The sequence below is a fragment of the Equus asinus genome, chromosome 2, assembly GCF_041296235.1.
Source record: "Equus asinus isolate D_3611 breed Donkey chromosome 2, EquAss-T2T_v2, whole genome shotgun sequence".
NCBI classification, from domain to species: domain Eukaryota; kingdom Metazoa; phylum Chordata; class Mammalia; order Perissodactyla; family Equidae; genus Equus; species Equus asinus.
The window spans coordinates 132,480,153-132,505,579 of record NC_091791.1 but is presented as its reverse complement, the minus strand read 5'-3'; the positions used below and the strand labels follow the sequence as shown (position 1 = coordinate 132,505,579).

Here is a 25,427-nt window from a genome sequence, read left to right as displayed (position 1 = left end):
CCTTCCCCTGAAGTTAACATCTTATATAACCAAAGTACAATTACAAATGTCAAGAAGTTAATAATGGTACAGAGCTATTAACTAAACTACAGACTTCCTTCAAACGTCATCAGTTTTTCCACTAATATCTTGTTCCAGGATCGTACACAGAATTTAGCTGTCAAATCTCCTTAGTCTTCTCCAATTTGCGACAGTTCCTTAGTCTTTCCTCGTCTTTCATGACTTTGACACGTTTGAAGAGTACGGGTCAGTTATTTTGTACAATGTCCCTCAATTTGGATTGCCTGACATTTTCTTCTTTGACTGAAGTCATGCCTCTTTGGCAAGAATACCACAGAAGAGACGCATCCTTTCAGCATATCACATCAGAGCGGAGGCGACATCAACATGTCTTATGAATGGTGATGTTAACCATTTAGATGGCTTCTCCAGTGTAAAGTTACTATTTGCCCCTTTGTAATAAATACATATCTCGGGAAAGAAACTTTTAGACCATGCAAATGTCATGTTTCTTCTCAAACTTTCATCTACTAATTGTAACATCCATCAGTGGATCTTGCCTACAATGACTATTACTGTGGTGTGTGGCTAAGGAAGATTCTATTTCCCTCATTCCTTCTACATTTATTAATTGGAATTCTTCTGTAAGGAAGAATAGCCCTCTCTTTCCCAGTTATTTACTCAATTATTTACTTACATTAGTATGGACCTGTGGATATTTATTTTACTCCATGGGTTATAGACTGATATGATATTAATTTATTTTGCTGGTCAAATTGCTCCAGCTTTAGCCACTGCAAGCTCTTTCAGGTTGGTTCCAGTGCCCTTTCCACATGTCCCCATTCTTTTTTGAGCGCTTTGTTACTTTCTGGCACCATGAGATGCTCCCTGTTCATCCTGCATTTTTCCTGCCCCAGCCCTGGCATCAACCACTTCTCCAAGTAGCCCTGGTACCTCTTATTGGAGAATGGTATCTAAAAACCAAGAGCTAAGTGCTAAGTTTGTCCATTGCTACTGGAGTATTGTTGCTTCTAGGCCCTCCCAGTGGACAGAGCTGGGAAATACATATATGTATACTAACACATGCATACCCACATCTGTATTTCTCTATTGCTCTAAGTGTATTTTAAAAAAACATGAGTTCGTACTAATGCCATCCAGTCCAGTACCAAACTGTTCATCCCAGCCTGCCCCTTTCCTCATTTGTAACTTCTTTCTCTTGAGTGTGAGAAACCTGGCTCTCATTACCTGTATTTCCTTATTTTTTCAACCATTATATATATAAAATATATATAATTTCAGAATTTCTAACCCATACCCCTGTGAGAATCGTATTTATTAAGCAGAGTGCAGTACTTCCGGTCAGTCCTTCCTGGTTCAGCCTTATGGTATCCAGTCAGAATACTGTTCCCCGTTATGCGGGTTAGTTCTTGTCTTCCACAGCTCCTTCAGTGTGGTTACTGGTTTGTTTTCATGGCAGAGACTCTATCAGGCTTAAAAGCCAACAGGAAAGACTCAATTGAGTGGACAAGGTTGAATATACTAGAGAAAAGAGACTATATGTAATTTTTTCTTCTTAGTCTTGAGTCTTCTACATGGACTATCTTATAATCAGAAAAAAAGTTTTAAAAATGTATTACTCCACATGAGTCCTCTGCGGCGTAAAGAGGAAACAGAGATGTCAGTAGTCCTCAACAAAAGAACATTTATAGTTACTGTCAACTACGCTCCTGGCTCTCTGGCTTGTGGACAGCAGTCTGGATTCTAGTTTCAGTTCCAGGACCTTCTTGTTAGATGCCCTTGGACAAGTTATTAAACTGCTCTGGGCCTCACCTTCATCTCCATAAACTAACTTCTCTGCCAAACTTCATTACCAAATGAGGAAGAGGATACAAAAGAACTTTAAAATGATGTGAAGGGGCTTCTAAGGTTGTATTATTCTTATTACCATCAATTCTGACGACTGTTAAATACTATGAAAAACCTGTGGAATACGGAGAGAGAAAGCTGTTGCACCGCCTGGTTCTGTTTTAGCTAAGATGATCTGAATTAAGATCCTGCTGAAAGAATGAGAGAGGAACAGAACCCACAGATTTGTTATGTATTCATTCTCGCTCCTTTTTCTGACAGCCATCCACAAGGCTCACATTCGTTTGGGGTACACTATCAATTTTCTCCCCTCGTCCGTGTTTAAAGTCAGTTTCCCCTGGATGATTTGTGCCCGCATACACCTGCTATTCCACGTTCCACAGAGCTGTCCCTTGGCAGCCATGGAGGAACTTACCCACGATGCTATCACCCTGAGCGTCTGCGGTACTCGATGCACCACCCAGATGATCCAAGAGGGATTCAGGCCTATTTGCTGCTTGCAAATGGGGCTGCTGTTGAGGAAAACATACACAAGCAATAATTTAATAGGAGGCGACTTCAGAAATAAATCCAAAAAAGCTCACATTTCTGCTCACTGCTTGGCTTCAGAGAAGCAGCAATAGGAGCTGGACACAGGAGAGATGGAAGAAAGATCAATGTCACACACAAAAATAAGAGGCTACAAATTCACTAACTCAGGTGTATTTTCCCTCAAAGAAAAGTTAGAAAGTGTGATGATTCTGCTATTGACTATTAAAATATATTGTTTGTTTGTTTTGTTTAAAATCCATGTTTTATTCAAAATGTGAAAAGGTACAGGATCATCTCTCAAACAGCTCAGAGACCGATGAGCCGATGAGACAGATGCCTGGGAAGACAACACGGCCCCGTATAACGTGCTCTTGGTGCCAGCACACTGACTGAGGCAAACCTGGACCAAAGTCCTTGAGGACAGAGGGTAGAAATCAGTCTATTAAGCTCACTGAGGGCAGGGACCTCACCTCAGATTTGTACAGGGCCTTGTACACAGGAAGAACTAAAAAAGAAACCATCAATTTTATTTCATATTTAAAGATCTGGAGGCAACTTTATGCCTTATGGAAATTCTAGAACATTTTTTAAAGTACCCTAGCAAAAAAACATAGAATGGCCCAAACAGCAAACACCCTGAGAGGTCTTACTGCTTGAATGCTGAACTAGCCTGCTCTCAACAAACGCCAGGCACTAGGGGGCTGTCTCATATTCTCCTTTTCTCTATTGTTAATACTCTCTGCCACTTCCTAAAGGGAAAGGGAAAAATGATTTACGGTGTAAAGATTCATAATGACAACGAGAAGTTAAAGCCAAAGCAGAAAAAAGATCCAAGAAAAATCTTTACCTCTGAGGGACGGCTCTCTGCTGACCCAATGCTATGGTTTGCTCCGGCCAACGAGCTGAGAAGGCTAAAGCCTTGGTTCCTATCTAAAAAGAAAAAATGCAATCACTGAAATTTTTTATATGCATTTTAAATTGTTAAAATGACTGTGATGATAAAACAATGGCTATTTCTTTATTATAAAAGTTCAACTATAAAAAATAGTTACTATTAATTACCATACTCTCTAAATTCTGAATATTTTTTGAAATCACAGAGTATTAATCCAGGTCAAATATAATGGCAGGGCCATTACAACAAATAAAAGGCCACTCAGGGTTCTGTTTGCAAAGAGTAACAGCACTAAAGTCTTAATAGTCACTATGAACTAATATTCCAGTATTTTAAACAATCAAAAACATTTTTAAAAAAATCAGTGCCAAGGCATTATCATCAGGTGAAAAGGAACATGCATACTTTTTAAAAATAAAGCTCTAATGTCGATCTGCAGCTAAGGCTCCCAGCTCTCGATGTCTGTATTTACAGTGGGGACACGTGTGGAGCAGAACGTCTAGAACTGAGCAAAGTGTAAGCGCCGGCCCTGATCTGCCAGTGTGCCTCAGAATCACCAAGCACTTACTAAAACCGCCCATATCCAAGGGCCCTACTTCGACTGAGGCAGGCTCTTTGGGCCAGAGGCCAAGGCACCTGAACTTTTAGCCAGTACTCCAGGAGAGTCTTAGGATCAGGGAAACTAGACAACAAAACACCGCCTTAGAGGAGAGCATGAAGCCCACAATTCAGGAGTCTAACAGGATAGCAGTCAAAGAACTGCTCTCTCAAAAAGACAACTTCCTCCCACCTTGCCTTTCCTCCCCCATCCCTTCCCTGACCCCATTCTCATCTCTCTTTAAACCACCTACAAACTTCCTGCATCCTCTCCTCTGCCAGGTGAAACCTGTTGTCAGACACTCAGTGACACAGAGGTATCAGAGAAAGAGAATCACTTGCAGTCTCTGTCCTCCTTGCTTTACTAGGGGAGATCTGCCTCTTAAAGTGGACGAAGCCCCCACTGTGGCATGCTGGGTCTAGGCCTGCGGCTCCTTCTGGCCTGACCTCTCACCACGCGGGCAGTTGCCTAGCCTACCTCCTGCAGCATGCGGCTATCCACTCAGGACACCTATGCCTTTAAGGCTACAGAGGTGCTGGGCAGCACAAAGAGCCCGCTCCACAGCCTCCACAGTGGCAGCAGGGCCAAAGGTACACTGTACTCCTGGAGCCCCCTCCTCACCCAGCTTGCTCACTCTGCAAGGAGCTCTCCAGGCCCAGTGCCTGGGTGGGCCCCCTCCAAGGACCAGACATCATCAAGGTTCCACCAAGGTAGGCAGTGGAGGCTCAGAGGCTGAGAGAAGTAGATCCATGTGGTATCCCAAACTGATGGTTTCACAGAGCCTGGTATGTTTATTTAAACATCAGCATAATTCTTTCTTTCTGGGCAATGTGCTACAGATTTTAACGCAATCGTATGCGGTTATGCAATACTCAGGGATTTCACCCGTCAAGTGGATTCATGAGAGCTCTTATGATATACTTCAGGCTCTTTGTACCAAAGGCATTATCTGAGTAATGGAGTACTGCTGTAAGATAGACCTCACTTCTCTTACTGGAAATAACTTAGACTTTGGGTAATTTTCAAACGCAATTCACAAATCTCTCCATATTCCAATTCCACGGCTTATGTGTTTCCTCTGGTGGGCATTACCCAACTTGGCAGGCCAGACTGCAATCCATGAAGAATAAGCAATACAGAGTCAGTTTAGGCATGTTATTAGACCAAAACAGTCCATTTAAACCGCCTCATTCCTTACAGTGCCTGCCTCCAAGGACGGCAGCTGGGACGGGCAGTTTGCGGGGGTTCCAGGGGGTCTGGATACCGCAAACCTTTGTGTATCTGTTGACTTTAGTTCCATGTTCATATGTTTATCTATTCAAAGAGAGTTTTTCTAATTTAACGATTATATGCTATGGGTATTTTACCACAATAAAAAAATTGAATGCAACAATTCTAATAATGGATACAATTATGAAAAAGTCAGGACAGTGGGAAGAGAACTGGCCTAGTGGTCAGAAAGCCTGAATTTCACTTCTGGCCCTGCCTACCAGTGTGATCTTGGACAAATCAATCTTTCCGTGCCTTAATTTTCTGATCTGTAAAATAAGAGGGTTGCTACACATGGTTGGTAAGATGCTTTCCGCTCTAGAAGTTTGTGATTTTATAAAGTAAAGAGGCATTCTTTAGCCTCTCTTGACAGTAACTTTGAAATAGCTGGGCTTAGGGTTTTGGTCTTTTTTGCTGAGAAAGAGTCACCTGAGCTAACATCTGTTGCCAGTCTTCCTCTATTTTGTATGTGGGTCGCTGCCACAGCATGGCTGACAAGTGGTGTAGATCTGCACCTGGGATCCAAACCTGTGAACCTGGGCCGTGAAAGCAGGCCCCCAAAGTGGGGTGCGCCAAACTTAACCACTATGCCACAGGGCTGGCCCATGGGCTTAGGTATTTTTAAAATTACTTAATAGACAGAAAAACAAGAACCTTAAATTTCAGAAGCCTTTTAAGGTTCACAGAGGACTATGAATTTATAATTAGGTTTCAGGCTAATTATAATAATCTGGAAGGGCTTTTGCTCAGTATTTTCTTATAAACAATGGAGAATTTAGTCAACTGAGAGAGTTCACTATATTCCACTGCTTATATTTTAAGGAAGTTAGAAACATAAATTTTCACAATTAGAAAAACAATTCATTTTTGTTTATCCAAAGCAGATTGCTTATCCATTAATGTTGCTCAAACAACTTGGATGATACTTTATACACCTACAGTTTTAAACAAACTCTCAGTACTGCTTGTTCAATGTTTAGCAAAATTCTGCCCATGTCCACCCACTGTAAAACTATTCTTATAGAAAAAGATTACATAAATCTTTTCTTGTTTGCCAGATTTTTCTCCTCAGGATTCAGGGCATGGAAATGTCATCCCTATTAAAAAGGATTTATTCCTTTAGCAGGTAGTTGTTGAAATTGGTGTTAGCGTTTCTGGTTTTATTGATGCCACAAAATACTAGACTACGAAGAAATGAATTAATCTACCTACTCAAATGATTCTTCTGGAACTTCAGAGCTGCAGAAAGGGGAAGTGGCTGAGTGATATAAAATAAATTATTCTGGAAGGCATAGTAAGTACATTAAACTCTGGTCCTAAAAACATCTAATTCAGTTTCAGTTGACTAGTAAGTTGGCACCAGTGGAATAATAGATAAAAACGATAGTGTCATGAAAAAATCTAGTGGTCATTAGCAGAGAATGCTTCCAGGAAGTGTCAGAAACAAAACTATAGCCTCTAGATAAAGATTTGAAGTGACAAATTCTCAAGCCTTGGGGAAAAGCTTATATTTATGGATTTATTTATTTTTAATATGAAGTTTCAAGAAAACTTGAAATATAAGAAATTCTTTGGATACCTCTTTAAAATCTAAAGCCACATTATTATAGAAACATAAAATGCATTTCACATAGCAATTCTGATTTACATTACAAGAGACATTTAGAGAATTAAAAACCTAGGCAAAAAGGGAAATTTTAGTACTATGGGAAAAGGAGAAAATTAGTTCTAAAAAAAGTATTTTTTTCCTGCTAATTCTTCTGCTCTTCTCTCACTTCCCCACTATGTTGTCAAGGTGATGTGATAAGGGTATCAGTTTGCAGGTGGATAAAAGCAGGGACTTGAATCCTAGTCCTACCACTTAGTGTGTGGTCTTACACAGATTACGCCCTCTCTGCACCTCAGTTTCTACATTTACGTATTGAGTCTAACAACACTCACCCTGCAGACTATCGTAAGGGTTAATAGTAACAGCTAATGCTTACTGAGCGCTCCATAGGTGCAAGGTAACATTCCAAGCACTGAACAAACAATGCTTCTTTAATCCTCACAACAACCAAAATATGTCTTCTATACACAAATAGAAATCAACATCTATCTTCTTTATTTCATTATCCTCTTTTACAGAGGATTTATTCATTATTCTCTTTTACAGAGTAAACAGTAACTCAGAGAGATTAAGTAATTTGCCCAAAGTCACACAGTTGGAACTTGAACTTGAAATCCAGAACTCTCTAATTCTAAATTCCATACTCTCTCCATTAAACCCAGAGGTAACATGTAAAGAATAAAGAGTTGAGACGGTCAATGTTTGATATACAAATACTGGATATGACACAAACTTGGCTCAAATGCAAAAAGATGCCTTTTTATTCACACATAGCTCTCTTTTGTTGGTAATCTTTCATGATGCCCCTGGTTTGGACGGATTTTAACTGAACTGAGCTGAACAACTCGGGACCGAATAACGAATCATATGCCACTTCAATGCCACTCATTCCTGATCCCAGCCCAACTCCGTAACTCCTGGAGGCATTGGTCACATGAACTAGTGGCACACAGAGTCCTGGGCATCCCTGCTCTACCTGGCCAGGCCAGCATCCCGGGCCTCTACCCAGCAAATGCCTGTGGTACAGCCAAATATCCCCTGGGGGCAAAATCGCCTCCAACTGAGAACCACTGGTACAGATCTACTAATTAGGACAGGAAAATTCTGGCGAATATTCTCAGATTTTAAGTCATTTCTTGAAAAGATTTTCAACGAAAGAAGAGAATGAAAACATACAAAAGATTCAATCTTGACCTCCTGTCAGCATTAGAGATGCCCTCCCCCAACTCTGGGCAAGTTCTCTAGATGACTTTAGCCCATAATTGCTTCTCCCTCAGCGCCATTCGCCTTTGTAGTCCTATGGTTCAATCAGCACTCTAGAGAACATACTGGTATCAATACTTGTCTTGAGTTTATCTGCCATCCTTAACTGTATCATATACTCCTTGCAGACACAGACATCAGCTAAGGGTTCTTTTACCTTCCATAGCTCCCAGCATCGCTAAATATCCGGGGGGTGCTGAAATATCCGCTGACAGCCTGACGTGACTGTCAGACAAAGGCTGCAAGCATCAGCTCAACAGAGAAGTTTTTACTTCAAATTTATACATCCTGCTCACAATATTGAGAATTTCCATGATCACACCCTGAAAATGCCTTAGATGATCTGTTATATATATATTCTGTGTTCATATTTCAGTCTCATTTCTTTAACGAAGCAATTATTTGGCATCATCCTAAGAAGTTCACATTTTCCCCATGTTTTAAGTTTTCTTTACATCGCTTTTATCTCCCCGCAATATATTTTTTCTACCCATGTGATAAACATGACCAAACTTACCATAACCACAACTAAGATATTTCAACTTACATAGAGAAGCTATGTCTATTTTCAAATGATATTTTAAAATCACATCATCCTATTTACATAAAAACTTATTTTAAGCAAGGACTCCATCAGAAATGATTTCACTAGTATGAGGGAAATAAGCCTACACTTTTATATCACATTCCACTTCTGCTTGACAAATTGAAATGAAACATTTTTGAAATCACAAAAGAATTGGAAGAACCAATTTACTCTCTCTTACTAAACCACTGCTTGAAAAAGACAAAACTTTGAAGTATATTATTGAAAAGAGCACTTACTTAGAGAAACAGGCTTAAGCCCTCACTGCCTCTGGCTGCACCACTGGCTAGGATTCAGGGAGCCTGTGTTCTCCCCATGACATCTGGGACACCTGCTCACAAGTCAAGAACAGTTTCTGCCAATACCTGAACATACAATGAACATGACCAGAAAGTAATCACACTACGTTTTTCCCCTTTTCCTGATTATAAACAATATGTTCCTTGTAGAGAATTTGGAAAACAGAGAAAAGCAGAAAGAAGAAAATTAAATCACCAAAGAAGCCAATTAATACTTTCGTGTGTGTCCTCCTGGTCTTTTTTTCCATGCAGGCACACACACAAACTCTAATAAACTGAACCACACATGAGAAGGAGTACTGTCTTTCCCAAAGGTGTAAAGGAAGGCTGTGCACTAACTCCACTAAGGGTTCCACTGTCAAGTCCTATCTCCAGAGCCTGAAGCAGACTCTTGAAAATCCTCAAAGGAATGTTTAGAATCAAGTCAAAGATCACTCAGAACCAAGTGTGGGGAATAACTAGAGCAATAAAAGGACACTTTCCCATGAAGAAAAAGATGATTTTTCTTATGTGGTTCATAACCAGCTCTAAAAATAATTCCAAAGGAACACCACCTGAAACATTTTGTAAGGTGACCGTGGAATGAGGCCTGCAGTGCCTCCAGGTGACCAACCGGAGGAGATCTCGCACCAGTTATTTGCCTGTAGACAATTTGGGGGTGATTTTTTAGAACAAAGTCTCATCATTTTACTCATACATTTATTCTTTCATCTTCTCTAATTTTTCACACTTCCTTCTGCCCCTTTTTCTCTTAGAACACAATCTCCACCAAATTATGCCTTCTACACACACACACACAGAAATTAATATATGTCTTATTTATTTTATTTTTGACCACAACATTCACAGTTAGACAAGTGTCAGGGATTATTCAAATCATTCTTTCGGTTCCACAATATCAGGCACTGGGATAAAACTCACTCTGACTCGAGGAGCTCAATTCCACAGAACGCAACGTCGCTATATTTCTACTCTATCCTAGGGTTAGGACACTGGTCCAGAGACATGATGCCATTTTCCCAGCATCACCTAGGCAGAGACAGACCCCACGAGAACCCTCTTCATTAACCATTCTTCCTCTCTGTAAATTGATGTTGTTTTGTTTTCTGTAACATTAAATTCAAATTTTTATTTAATAATTTTTTACTCCTTCTTAAAAAAAATTACATTAAAGGCATTAGCCATCTACATTCTCAGGAGAGTAGCCCAGGTATCAGGGAGCAGACAGACCCTGTGTTTTTGGTACTCATTTCTTACCAATCCTGTGTACATCAGTTGCAAATGATTCCTTAAACTGGAATCTGGGATTTCTGCCATGGCCTCTTGTTGCCAAGTAAATTCAGGGGACGTACATTACTAGATGATCGATTCTTTGCATTTATAATAGGAATATAGAAAACTACCATATGAAAGAACTGTTGTTTCTACTATTAAAATTTCACTTAATCCTTGCCCACCTGCATCACTGAAGATTAAACTATAATAGATAAACTGAAAGTAAACTCTCAGGGCTTTTGAAATTCAATCTCTACAATTATTGTTTACCACTGGGGGATCACAGTCACAAGTCTGTAATGTGTGTTTAGTCTAATCCCTCCTCACTGATTAGAAACGGTGAAAGAGCACAGAACTTCCCTTCCTTGCCCTTCACTCCGTGGTGCTATTTGCACAAAGGTCCACTGAATACCCAAGAGCCAGGAGTGCAGCCCTCATCGGTGCTCAGGTGACAAAGCCTGGGATGGGGGCCTTGGGGTAACACTAAACTGACAATTTAAACACGGACACTGTGTACAATGCCACCTTCCTATGAGAAACAGTAAGTGACAACTTCATCTGAAAAACCAAAACAAAGCAACTCATCAGGCTTCTACTAACCATCTTCTTTTCCTTGCCCTTAAAATCAAGTCTTATTTACCAAGTGCCTCCCAAGTTCAAGGCACAGTACTGAGCATGATGCTTGATCATCTAATGATAAAGTGCTTTGCAACCAGGGTTTCTGATGTACCAGACAAGTGGAAAGGTCTCACCAGAGACAAAAAGGGTGGGGGTCGGCGGGATGGACTCACATTGACCCACCGTTTCTCCTTTCATGAAGATAAGGGGACATTATCAAATTATAAAAGACAGACTCAAATGGTAGGTCTCCACAGCCATACACCCTGCTCTGACAGGGGCTGAGGGTAACTCAAGCAGGCAGCTGAGATTTTATCTACCCTCCCTTTCCCTGAGCCACAGCCAGACTTTCAAGTGGAGGAAATGTAAGGCAGACAGTATAGGAAAGGTTGTACAGTGAGCAAACTGATGTGGATGGAGACAGCTAAAAAGCACAGCCTAACTGTAAAGACAGTCGTAACCACTTCATTTCCTGGGCCATCTGAAGTCCTGCTCTCACGCATGTAGTGGAAACTGTGACTTCCCTACAAATCCGACCTTTACAATGCGTACAATGATACCCGGGGATTTCCTTGAAGGCAGAGCTCAGTACAACCAGATCCTTCAGCTCCCTGTTTTTCAACCATTTTCATCATAGCCCCCTAAAGGAAAAACTTCTGTTTCCTTCTCTACTCATAATCAACACTTCTGGGCGCAGGTGTGTGGGTTTTCCCACACCAAGCAATTCTCCAGTTCTTGAAGGACACCAACTGGGTGTCCTACAATTTAACTCTATGCTGACACTAACTTCCCAGAGTTAGTGCAGACCCCCCTGGTTAAGGGCTCAGTCCCACAAGGCTCCCCCTCCTTCAGGCACCAATCCCAGGTCTCAGGTTGTCACTTGTACTTCTGACCAACTGGCTATAAATCAGGGTTCCCATGACCCCCTCTTTAAGTTTGATAATTTGCTAGAACAGCTCATAGAACTCTGGAAAACAGTTTACTTACTAGATTACCAATTTATTATAAAAGACTACAACTCTGGAACAGCCAGATGGAAGAGATGCATAGGCCAAGGCAGCTGGGTGCGCCACCCTCCCAGCACCTCAACGTGTTCACCAACCTGGAGACTCTCCAGACCTCACTGCTTAAGGTTTTTATAGAGGCTCCATTACTAGGCATGATCGATTAAATAATTGGCCATTGGTGATTAACTCTACCTCCAGGCCTTCTCCCCTCCCCAGAGGTCAGGGGGTGAGGCTGAAAGTTCCAACCCTCTAATCACATAGTTGGTTCCCCTGATAACCAGCCCCCAACCTTAGGGGTTTTCCAAAAGTCACTTTATTAACATAAACTCAGGTGTGGCTGAAAGGGGCTTGTTATTGAACAACAAAAGATGCTCCTTTCACATTTATTGCTCTGGAGTTGTTTCAGGAGCCAGGACAAAAACCAAATATTAATTTCTTGTATTACTTTAGGAGCTCTGTGCCAGGAACTGGGGGAAAAGACACACTCCCCTCAGGGCCTTTTTAGATATTTTTTCCTAATTGTGATGCACTCTCCCCACTGAAATATTAATATCGCAGATATACTTTACATGTTTACATATTATATGTATAGCTGCACTTTATACATAAAAAGAGCAACATTTTTTGCCCCCACCTCCAAGTCAATTTTCATCCCTTTGGGGAGATAATGCCCTGTTAAGAACACATGGTTCAGCTTATGAAACAAGACACTGGTAGAGCCAAGAATATAAAACTAGGTTATTACAGGTTAACCCAGAAGTTATGTCTCTGTATCAGAAAGATTCACAATACTCTTAATAATATAAATAAATAAACTATAATCTCCTTCTGGAATAATAATTTGCCTGCAACTGTAGTACTATAATTTAACCTGTTTGCTTTTATAATCTGAAATTAAGTAACAAAAACACATTAACTGAGCACCTAGCACGTACAAATAAGAGTCTTAACTCAAACTGAAGAGAATAATCCATGTGACTCTAAGTAAAATAATGTAAAATGAACTCTCTTTCACTCAAGTAATACATCAATATTTATTACAGTAACTCTCCAGGAGCCATACCTGTACTTTGGATTAAGTGCAAAACTATGGGATTGAGTTAGTATCAACACCATTTCAGACAGCCCTTTACAAAGGATTTATTTAAAATGCAATAAGTAAAAAAGTCCAAAATCTCAGATATGATCATTACTTCCAGCCTGTCTCATTAAAACCTTACTCATGCCTCAACACCTAGGCTGAGGGGGTTCTGTAGGGGATGAACTCTTTTGGCTCTGCCAATAATTTCCCATGCAGCCTGGGTAAATCATTTAACTGCTCCGTGTTCCCTTCTCTAACCAACCAATAACGTAAATCAACACACTGTAATGGAAAAACACACAACACTCCTGGTCAGGAGACCTGCCCTCTGCTCCCACCTTAGCTACTGACTCACTGTGTGAAAATGGGCAAGTCACTTCTCCTCCCTGAGGTCTCATTTTCCCCATCTATAAAAGGAAGTCATCATACCAGATGCATGCATGGAGATTCTGCGTTCTAAATGCCTTCACCTGGCTAATTCATAGACAATATCATACCAAACAAAACAATGCCCCTTATTAAATTCTATAAAATTCAAGAACATATAATCTGAGTCAACCCAGCCAGTACAAGACTTGGTAGAGAAAGTATTGCATAAAAAAATACTGGAAAGAAAAACATGACTGCTCTCCAAGACAACAGTCTTAAAAGTTTAGGCCAAATACCTCCCCAACTTGAATTAGGTACAACTGTCACTCATGAGAATTCACTGTCGCCTCTTTTTGAGCCATATCTATTTTCTGCCTGGATCAGCTCTTAGTGTAATGTTTTCTCCAATAAATTACCTTCTGGAATTTGGGAAATCAAGTCCCTATTTACCCTATAGATACCTTATACCATGTATTCCAATTATATCACGTCTCAGCTTTGGTTTTTCCAAACTTATTACTTTAGATGATCTCCATTCTTGCCACCCCTTTGTTCACTTCAGTAGCCCTAAGCTAACTCTTTTCTGTTGGAACTTTCTTCACCTCCTAGGAAAACTAGGAAGACTGACCAAAATGAAAGCCAGTAACCGGGAGAAGGAAGGAAAATACATCGAGAGAGACAATTTTCGCCACTGTTCTCAGCTCTATGACACAAAGTAAAATAACTATTATTTCCCCAAACTACCAGCATAAAAATATATCCTATCTGCTGAGAATTAACAGGACAGTTCTTTGATTTCTCTATGCAATTAAGTGCTTCTAAGACTGCTTCACAAAGTATTGCAGTACCTCTTATTTGAAGTATTCAACTAAAAAGGGTGGATGATCAGCTGGCAAGGATGCTATAGAAGCCATTCCTGCATTGGATAGAACAGACTAGTTCAAAAGTCCCTAACAGTTTTCTATCCCAAGGCAGTTGAGAGATACGTCATCCTACCAGCCAACTGGTAATACTGGCGTACTAGTTAACATGACCGTCAATGGGAGCCAAGCAACTATGTCAGAGGGTGTTTGCAGCATTGGATATGCACGTCCCTACATCCAGTGGGTCTCAGTTGAGAATCATGGGATTAAATTACTTCTAAAATCTCCTCTAAATATAAAAGTCTACTGATAACCTCACACAGTCTATCTTTATTTGAAGCCAAGTGTCAACGTTTTGCTACCATCATCCAACAGATCCCCCAACCATTCCCCCTCATTTCTTCACAGTTTTAATTACTGGCTAACTGTCATTTTGTCTAATACTACTTCTGTCTGAATTCTTAGCAAGTTCAATACACACACAGATGATCCTTCCAAAAATCTGACTCTCAGTTAACTGAATTTTTGTTTTACCGATGTTGCCTTCTACTTTACTTCAGCCTTGTATTCCCATGGTCAGACCCGAAGACCTTATTATGATCAATAACTACAACCCCTCCATAATCTCAGTTTCATGCATCCCACTCTCAGACCACCACCTCTCTTTCCAGCTCACTCCTCTATACCTCAAACCAACTATCCTTCAATTCCACTGGGACCTCAAAACTACCACCTTTTCACAGACCTTCTCTCCATTGATTTCTCCTTCCCTTTCTTACCCAGCTTAAATTCCACAGCCAATCATTTTAATTAATCTCTCAGGTATACTATCTAATCCTTTGCCTCTCTCTTGCTGTGATACCCATGCTTGGTAAAAGCACAACTGATCATTCCATGGCTGCGCCCATGCAGCTTAAGGCAGCTGGGGAATACACACATACACACACACACACACACACACACAGCCATGCTGCCTGCTTCACTTTTAATTTATCATACCAAATTTCAAGTGGGCCCCTTCATGCTATCTGGCAATCATAGTTTATTTACATCGCTAGGTTTATCTTCTCTCTCCTAGATGACTTTCACATTTTCTTCTCTCCTCAAATCCTAACACTACTTCCTTCTGCTGTCTCATTTGATTAACCTGGCTTCCAACTTCACTAAGAAAACTGAAGCCATCAGAAGAAACTTCCAGATTTCCATACCACATCTCCCCACCCAGCAACATTTGCACCCACATGCACTCTTCCAGGCTCTTTCGACAGATTTACTTTCCTCCTCCTATCCAAAGCCAAGCCGGCCACTGGTACCCCCTCTCACCTACTCAAGGTCGTCACTCCAGCAATTCTCCCTTCTCTCTCCTCCTTCATCAGATTTTCACTCTCTACTGGAGTTCTCCCTTCAGCCTACGAACATGTTGCTCTTATTCTCATCTTAAAACTATAAAAAAATCAACCACACTCTTCTCAGTAGCTCCCACCTATTTCTCTGCTCCTTTATCCTGCAAAAATTTCAAGTCGTTTATAGTCACCATCTCCAATTTCTCTCCTCCCAAACCTATTTCGCCGCAACTACCCTCTTCAAGGTCACTAATGACCTCCACATTGCTAAATCCAAAGGTCAGTCCTCAGTTCTCTTCTTACTTGACCTATTAGCAGCATTTGGCAGAGCGGACCACTCCTTCCACCTTGACAACACTTGACTTTTGCTTCTAGGACTCTAGACTCTTGGTTCTCCTCCCTCACTGATCATCCTTTCTCAGTCTCCTCTGCTGGTTCCTTCTCTTCTCCCTAGCCTCTCGATGTTGGAATGTCCCTGGGCTGAGTCCTTGGTCCTCTTTATTTTGTCCACTTACTCCCTTGGTCATCTCATCCAGGCTCAAGGTTTTAAATGCCATGTATATGCCTCTCTTCCCAAACTCTACATATCTATCCAACTGTCTGCTTGACATCTCCACTCGGAAGTCTAGTAGCCACCGCAAAGTTATCTAGTAGCCACCGCAAAGTTAACATGTCCAAAACTGAATTAATGATATGTCACCCTGCCCCTCAAAGTCTGCTTCATCTGTAGCTTCCTCACTGAAATTGACGGGCAACCTCTCCTTCAAATTGCTCAGGCCCAAATCCCAGAGTCCTCCTTGACAGCTCTCTTTCTCTCATACCCCACATCCAAACTGGCAGGAAATCATGCTGGCTCTACCTCAAAATATATCCAGATCTGACCTTTTCTCAACCCTTCCATGGCTACAGCTCTGATCTAAGCCACCACTACCTCTCACCTAGAACACTGCAACAGTCTCCTAAGAGATCATCTTGGTTCCTCCTCACCTCCACCATCTAGTCTCTACACGGCAGCCAGAGTGATCTTTTTAGACCTGAAGTCAGATCATGTCACTCTCTGCTCGACGCCCTGGAACAGTTCCCAGTTGACTCTGACTAAATGTGAAAGTACCGGCCTACAAAGCCCTAAATAATCTGGTCCTCCCTTATCTCTCTGACCTTCTCCCTTCCTCAGCCACAGTGTGTTCCACGCTATTATTCAAACACATGAGGCACACTTTCACCTGAAGGCCTCTGCTGTAGCTATGCCCCTATGCTCTTCTCCCAGATACCCAGATGGCAAACTATCTCATCTCCTTCCTCAAACCACAAGCTCTCAAGAAGCTCTACCTTGACCATCCTATGTAATATGGCAATCAACACAGCAATCTCAATACCCTTGACCCTGCTTTATTACTTTTTTCATATCACTTACCATCTTCCAACATACCAATGACTTGTACTGTCTAGTGACTACCGCCTCCCCAGAAGGGAAACTCCACAAGGGCAGACATTTTGTTGCCTGGCGTATCCAAAGCATACAGACCAAGGCCTGACACACAAAAAGTACTCGACAAATATTTTTTTGAATGAAAAAATGAACACTTGAAACCAGATCTTAAATGTGGACCAGAGAGAGATTTGAGGTCAACAGAAGAAAACCTTAAATGGCCCAAATACAACTATGGTCTCAATTATGCCCCTAGACAATTAGCTACTTATAAAGGCTGTATTATTGCTTTCAGATCTCAAGGAGGATTGTTTAATAGAAGCACTGGCGACCTTGTCAGGATACTAGCCCATACTAGAGACAAGTACCGAGGAAATCTGGAGGACAGCGCCCACTCTTCCCACCTTTGCCTCTAGGTGACCACACTGGGCACAGTCCTGTCTCTTTCCTCCGGCTTTGTAAATCAGAGAAGTGACTTGCAAATACCACATGATTTAGAAATGGGAGAAAGCAAGTCAGTCAGGGCTAATGCAGCTTTCAAAATGCCTAGTTTACTCCCATGGATTAAGCACAGGCTCTTACAAGTTAGAACTCAATCACTGTCATCCATGTCAGAGGTTCTCAACCAGGGCTGCTATTTGAATTCCTGAGGCACTTACAAAATACTATAGCCGCCCCTCCCTTCTGAAATAAATGGTCTGGGTGAGGCCCGGCAGCACAGGTTGTAAAAGCTTCCCAGGTGATTCAAATGTGCAGCCAGAGCAGGGAGCCAGGGATGGAGATCAACCTCACTTCCCAGACTGAAAATACAGCTCAGACAGAATGACATCTGCCTAAAGTCACATAGCTGAGCGGCAATGTTAGGACTGAAAACTGTCACTTGTCTCTTCAGAGAAACAGCAATAAAGGAGAAATTTCATTACAACACAGTAATTTATAAGGCTACGTGTTATAGTGGTTAAGACTTCAAAATTATACAGATCCACGTTCAACTAGGGCTTTGATAGTTAACAGCTAATATTAGTGGTTCTCAAACTTTGTTGCATATTATAATTACCTTGGGATAATTACCTGGAGAAGATTCTAAAAATCTCTATGCCCAGGCCACACCTCACACCAATTAATACAGAGTCTCTGGGAGTGAGTTTCAGGCAGCAGTACTTTTTAAAGTTGCCCAGCTGATTCCAATATGCAAACAAGTTTGAGATCTGATGAGTTACATAACCTGGAAGAAATCACGTGACCTCTTTAAGCCTAACTCACATGGATATTGTGATTAAATAAGATAATGTATGTATGTAAGCAGCTGCTATGAGTATGATTACCACCTCTCTTCCTTCTACCATTACTATCATCATTAGCGGTACTCCTTCCCTCTTATTGAGATAGTATTCACACATTCTAAAATTCACCTTTTTTAAAGTGTAAAATTCGGTAGTTTTTAGTATATTCATAAAGTTGTGTAACCATCACCACTATCTAATTCCATGAACATTTTCCTCACCTCAAAAAGAAACCCTGTACCCAGCAGTAACCCCTCTTCCCACCCCTGGGAACCACTAAGCTACCTTCTGTCTCTATGAAGTTAACTATTCTGGACATTTCATATAACTGGAATCATAAACTATGTGGCATTTGTAAATGGCTTTTTTCACTTAGCATAACATTTTTGAGATTCATCCACCTTGTAGCATGCATCCATGCTTCATTCCTTTTTACAGTTGAATAATATTCCATTGTATGGATATACCACATTTAGTTTTCAGCAGCTGTTTCCACTTTTTGGCTATTATAAATCATGCTGCTAGGAACATGTGTGTACAAGATTTTGTGTGGACATATGTTTTCACAGTTCTCTTGGGTATAAGACCTATGAGTGGACATTCTCAGCCATATGGTTTAATTTTTTGAGCAACTACTACTGTTCCAAAGTGGCCACAGCACCATTTTACATTCCCACCAGCAGCGTATAGGGGTTCAGAGTTCTCCATATCCTCATCAACACTTGTTATTGTCTCTTTTTGATTGCAGCCGTCCTAGTGGGGGTGAAGTGGTACCTCATCCTGCTTGTAATTTCCCTGATGCCTAACAATGTTATGCATTTTTCACGTTTACTGGCCATGTGTGTATCTTCTTTAGAAAAATGTCTATTCAACTCCTTTGCCATTTTTAAACTGGGTTATTGTCTTCTTATTATTGAATTATGAGTTCTTTATACATCCTAGATACTAGATCCTTATCAGACATATGGTTTACAAATACTTCCTCCCATTCTGAGGGTTATCTCTTCACTTTCCTGAGTATCCTTTGAAGTATGAACGTTTTTCATTTTGATGAAGTCCTATTTATCTATCTTTTCTTTGGTGGTTTGTGCATTATTAATTTTTAAGGAAGAGACTAGAGGCAAAAAGTTATTAGGATATTCTATGACCAGGTAAATTGTTCAGACTTGTAATAAGCAAAGAAGTGAGCTGGCCACTCACTTAAATCATGAATTCCCATTTAGGAAACATACTTTATCTTGGGGGAGGGTAGAAAGGAAGCTACTCATTTCTAAGTGTTTACTTAACTAGATTTTCAGATGAAGTATTTGGCCTTTGAATGCCAAGTGGCCAATAAACTGCAAAAAAATAAAACCCTAGTCAGATTGGTACATTTTCAGGGCTATTTGTCATAACACCTAAATTTTCATAGTCCTTACTAGAACTAGAATTGTTTCTTCAAACTGAGTACATTTAAAATGGATCTTTTTAAACAGTTTCAAACTAGTATTTTTCTGAATCAGTAAAAACTAAAGCCTGGCAGGGCATAACCTCAGTGTTCCATTACTGCTTGATAAATACTAAATAGATAATACATAATTCCAAATAATTAGTGGAGATTATGTAATTTGCGATGTAATAATCTCAAAGGACCAGTCATGACTATAGTAATTTTTCTGACAAAAATAACAAAAAATCAGTTGTTAGTGTCCTTAAGTGGGTGGTGGCACCACTGTCTACGTTTTCCTGTGTCACACTCAGTACGGTATTCACTATTTACATGTGCTCAATTTCTGCCACAGGACTCCATTTCTAATTTGTTCAGTTTCTTTATTTCTCCCCTCTGTATAGAGTCTGAAGTTTTTAAATGCTTTTTTCATTGATTGCCATAATCATATGCTTTTTCCCTCCATAATCTGTTCATGTGGTGATTTAAATGGATTTTTCTTATATTAAAGAATGTTGTGTTCTTGGAATAACCCAACTAGGTCATGACAAACTCTTTTTATGTATTTCTGGGTTGGGGTTGCTAACATTTTGATTAAAATCATGTCATCTCTGTGAATGAGATGGCCTCTAACACTTTTCTTCACTGGCACTGTCTTTAGAGGTTTAGATCATGTTAAGGAACACTGGAATTAATTAGGTCTGCTACCTCTCTTACTATTCTCTAAAATCTTATGTAAAACTTTATTCTTTCATTAAATAATTGGTTGAATTTTCAGGAAAAAAAAAGAATACCTTTAATATCTTTCTTTAATTTGCCAACAAACTTTTTGACTTCATTTTTTGGTTTAAAAAGCTTTGAGTGGTGTTGGCTGCACAACAATGTGAATGTACCTAATGCCTCTGAACTATACACTTAAAAATGGTTAAAATGGTAAATTTTATGCTATGTATATTTAACCACAATTTTTTTTTTTTTAAAGATTGGCACCTGAGCTAACAACTGTTGCCAATCTTTTTTTGTTGTTTTTGCTTTTTTCTCCTCAAATCCCCCAGTACGTAGTTGTATATATTTTAGTTGTGGGTCCTTCTAGTTGTGGCATGTGGGATGCCGCCTCAACAGATGAGCAGTGCCATGTCTGCGCCCAGGATCTGAACCGGTAAAGCCCTAGGCCACTGAAGCAGAGCGCGCGAACTTAACCACTCAGCCATGGGGCCGCCCCTAACCACAATTTTTTAAAAAGTAAGAGAAAAGTAAAAGGAGAGAAAGAGAAAAGTGGGGAGGGAGATGAAAGAGAAAAAGTAGAAAAGATTGAGACCCCCCCCCAAACAAATAAACCAGTCTGAGTACTTGCTGGCAGACAACATTCAAGAAAAGGATGCTGAGAGTAAGGTGCAGTTCACTGGGCACTCAGACCACCCCCAAAGCAAAGGACAGGAGGTAGGTCACCCCGGAAGAGTAACATGACCCACCACATATTCATACAGAGACTTGTCTCGTATCTAAAATGTGGAGCTATTCAAGGATGTCCTTCACACTTCCTAAGACCTGGGTTGCATCCAAATGTCACTTCACTGTATTTCCATATCTAGGGCTCCTCCTAGAGAGAAGATAGTTAAGTTTCCTTCATACCACATAGGCAAGGATCCTCTTAATGGAATTAAGCTAATGGCAATCTTGGTTTTTGACTGACGGCAAATGAATGTACCAATATTGTAGAGAAAAAGAAGAAGAAAAAGATACTTCAGGGCAAAGAACCATGAGAAATCCACAGCATGTCCCTTTGCTTTGCAGTTCTCTTAAGAACACTGTTTAACGTCTAAAACAAGTAAAATGTCATTTTTCCAGAAAATATCTTTGACCATAATTCCAAAGTAATACAGTGTTTTCGGTCCAGCTTCTGAATTTATAGCCATAAATGTAAATGACAAGGCCATACTTCTTTAACATATGAACCAGGGGGACAGATTTGTCAAAAAGTGATTGAAGCCAGATAAGCTTTTCTGAAAATAGTCCTCATAAATATAAAGAGCACCACTGAATATAATTTTATTCCAAATTGATCCAGTTTATGTACCATACCTTAAATATATTTTTAGAGTGAAGACAGTCTACAGCAATGCCTCACTATGCTAAATGCTCAACAAGGATTTGCTGGATGAATCAATGAGAAGGACCAAGCCTCAACTTGAGTTTGTTTTGATAACAGGGAGATGACAACATACGCTAAAATCTCCTTATCTTTTCTAGATCTATCAGGGCCTTATTTTGATTGCTATTGCAAAAAAATAAAATCTACTATCTTTGCAATTCAATGCAACAGACACATTAGATTGCCCCTAGAAAAAATAAAGTGAGAAGGAGGAAGGAGAGAAGGAAAGAAAAGGAGGAAGGAGTATCTTACTATGCCAGAAGGAGCTTCTCCCATGACGACCTGGGTTAGATCAGATTTCAGGCAAACTAAAAAAAAGGAGCCCCAATCTCACTGAATACTCAAGCGTCGACCAAAAATTAAGATGAAATATTCTACTTCTATAAACTGATCTTCCACTTGACCCTTGATCTCAGGGAAGATGGGGTAAGCTCACTGTAAATATGATTTTTCTCATTCCCTTCTACAGTGTTTCACCTAGCATAGCATACCTGGTGAGGCAGCCAATTGTTACAAGACCGAAAAAACACTATACAGGCAGCAGTTCCTAAAGGACTATATTATGGGTTGAACTGTATCCCCTAAAATTCAGATGTTGAAGTTCTAACCTCCAATATCTCAGGATGTTACTTTATTTGGAAATAGAATATTACCTTATTTGCAGATCTAATTAGTTAAGATGAAGTCATACTGGAGTCGGGTGGGCCCTTAATTCAAGACGACTATCGCCCTTATATAAAGAAGAAATCTGAACACAAACAGGCACACAGGGAGAATGCCACGTAAAGACTGGAGTTATGCTGCCACAAGCCAAAGAACTACCAGAAGCTGGAAGAGACCTGGAAGGCCCTAGCACCTTCAGAGAGAGCATGGCCCTGCTGACGCCTTGATTTCAGACTTCTGGCATCTAGAACTGTGAGAGAATAAATCCCCGTTGTTCTGAGCCTCCAGTTTGTCATACTTTGTTACTGCAGCCTCAGCAAACTAATACAGACAACAAGAGGCTAATGTGTGCCAACTAGCCTGCCCCCTTCAGACTGCACTTCAGACCTAGCTTTCCACTTCGCGGCCACTGCCACATCAGCCCGGGCCCCAGCACCTCACTCTTGAGCTGCAGCCACAGCTGCCTGGTCTCCCTGACTTTAGGCTCTCCCTCTACCTGGTTCAGGTGCCAAACTCACCTGCACACCACCATGACATTAACCTTTGAAAGATGCTAACTTCTTTGCATCACTCTCTTGTGAAAAATCTCTAGTGACTCACCATTTCCTGCATGAAAAAGCCCAGATTCTCCTGCCTAGCTCTTTTAAGCTAGCTCCAACTGCTAAGTGAGGTTTTCCTAGTGACCCTGGAAAATACAACCATTATTCTTGATGCTATGCTTTCTCCCCTGCTTGTCACTCTCCCCCTGCACCAACCCAAATCTTGACCATCTCATGAAGACTCCTGCCAAGACCCACTTTCACCTTGAAGCTCTCTCTATACACTCAAGCCCACAGCAAAGGCCACATCTCTGACCTCTATGCATTTACTGCTGTACCAGTCATTCTGCACTCATCAAAGACGGCCTTGCACAGTTACCCAGCATTTTAAAAGTGCACACTTTGATTCCATAGCTGGACTACGAGCTCCTGAAGGACAGGGTTCATGTTTTACAATTCTGGGGGTATTTCTTAAAGCCAAAGACAATGCCAGGTATATTATAGGCAAGCTCTAAATTACTGAATTAACAATTAAACATATATTAAAATTTCTTAGAAATGTTACTTTTGGCTCTTCCTTCAAGTGGGAATTTAAAATTGAACAAATCTATAGATTTCATACAATCCTAATGGTTCCACATACATGTGAATAATTTAAAACTTACAACAGAAGAAAAAACTCCTTGGGGCTTTGAGTCCAAGTTACTTACCATTCTTCATCACTACATTGGACCAGACATTAGCATTCAAGGCTTGAACAATTCGCTTTACTCCTGTAGATTCTGGGAAGTCATCTAATCAGGGAGGGGAAATATATATATTTATACACACAATTATACATACATATATCCCCCTAACCATATTTTTAAATAACTGTGGCTTAATTATCGTGCTTATTTAGTTGTTACTTCACGTTGCAACTTACGTAATAAGGAAAAGAATAAAGCATATACAGAGCTCAGAGCTTCTGATAAGAATATTCTAGAAACTAAAACAATGAAATAAACACACACTATAAAAGGTTTCTATAATAAAGTCATCCCCATTACCTCACCAATGGAATCCACTCATATTCTCCTGAAAATGTCAGTTTCCATTAATTACACAATCCTGGGACAGTACTAGAAATACCAATCTTGGTTATTTATAGATAATGAGTTTCCTGAAGGCAGGAATGGTCCCCTTAGCATGCTATAAAAACCTGTAAATGCCCTAACTTCTCCTGGCAAACACAGAGTAATAATTATTGTTTAAAATAGATATTTAGGGAACAATTTCTTGATCAGAAAAAGATAGTTTAAGAGTGAGAACTGAAATTACTATAACCATAACAGACAAGCAAAGGGTCATTAAAAAAACAACACTAACAACTTAGTTTAGTTAACTTAATATTGGTACTATCCTGACTCTGGAATGTAATTGATACTACTCAAAACAACAGGGCAGTAATCCCCGTTAGCGTACCAATAAAAAGGTGGTATTCTTTGCTACACTATAGATATGAGTGTGAACAAAGGAAATGGAGCTGCTTCAGATAATAATTACTCTAAGACTGCATACAGAAAACAAAGGGAGAAATAGTTTTCATGTAGTTGAAAGAGAAAAGTCTCCTAAGGGTGTACAGAGCACAGTTCACAAAGAACCTGTCTCCAGTGGCCTGGCCCTGGGTGGAAGAGCACAGAATTAGAAGTCAGAAGATCTGAATTTGGACGCAGTCTCTATAACTTACTAGCTATTTAATCAAGGGCAACTCGCCTATGCTGTTCTCAAAGAAAAGTGAGGATGACACCACTCTGTGCACACCTCTCCTAGAGGACAGATGCAATGGAAGTGATGATTTACTGGTGTAACCTTCCCCTCTAGACTGGAAACTCCGTGAAGGCAAGAATTATGTCTTATAGAGTTCATTATTCCCAATGCCTAACACAGCGCCTGAAAGACAGTAGGCAGGCAGTAACTGACGGATTGATGAATCTCTTTAAAGAATACCAACCTACCAACCTAACAGAAACATGGTGAGCATTAAACTGAAAATACTCTATAAAGATGAGTTTATCACCATCAACGTTTAAATGAAGAAATAAAAGCCATGTTTATCTTAACTATGAATGATTCAATTCTTGAAAGAATAACTAATACTTCAGATGATATAACCAGGAACCAAAAATATGGTCTGAAATAAAAAGCCAGAACAAGTAAGATGAAATTAAATATAAATTAGCATAAAGTCTTAGACTGATGTTCAAATAATATATGCAGATGAAGAAGAAGGATATACAGCTTGGGAATAGATTGTATTAAAAAACTCTAGGAAGGTTTCAGTGACCTTATCTAAAGATGGTATGTCAAAAATCTATTTTAAGATTACACTGAATTAATACAAGAACATTGTTCACACAAGGAGCAGGGAGAAGTGTAGTGGTATAAAGGAGATGAGATTCCAAAACGAAAACAGTCTTA

The 25,427-nt window shown here is 40.2% G+C and overlaps 1 protein-coding gene across 1 annotated transcript in view; it reads right to left on the bottom strand.

The window, feature by feature from the left end:
* The window catches only part of AAGAB (alpha and gamma adaptin binding protein), a 49,606-nt gene that overhangs the window by 6,892 nt on the left and 17,287 nt on the right, over positions 1 to 25,427 (bottom strand). Inside the window, exons 5-7 of the mRNA XM_014856220.3 lie at positions 23,678 to 23,761; positions 3,248 to 3,330; positions 2,285 to 2,381 (exon numbers count right to left, since the gene is read on the bottom strand). Of these exons, the coding sequence (XP_014711706.1) occupies positions 2,285 to 2,381; positions 3,248 to 3,330; positions 23,678 to 23,761 (264 nt within the window). The remainder of the gene's footprint in view (positions 1 to 2,284; positions 2,382 to 3,247; positions 3,331 to 23,677; positions 23,762 to 25,427) is intronic.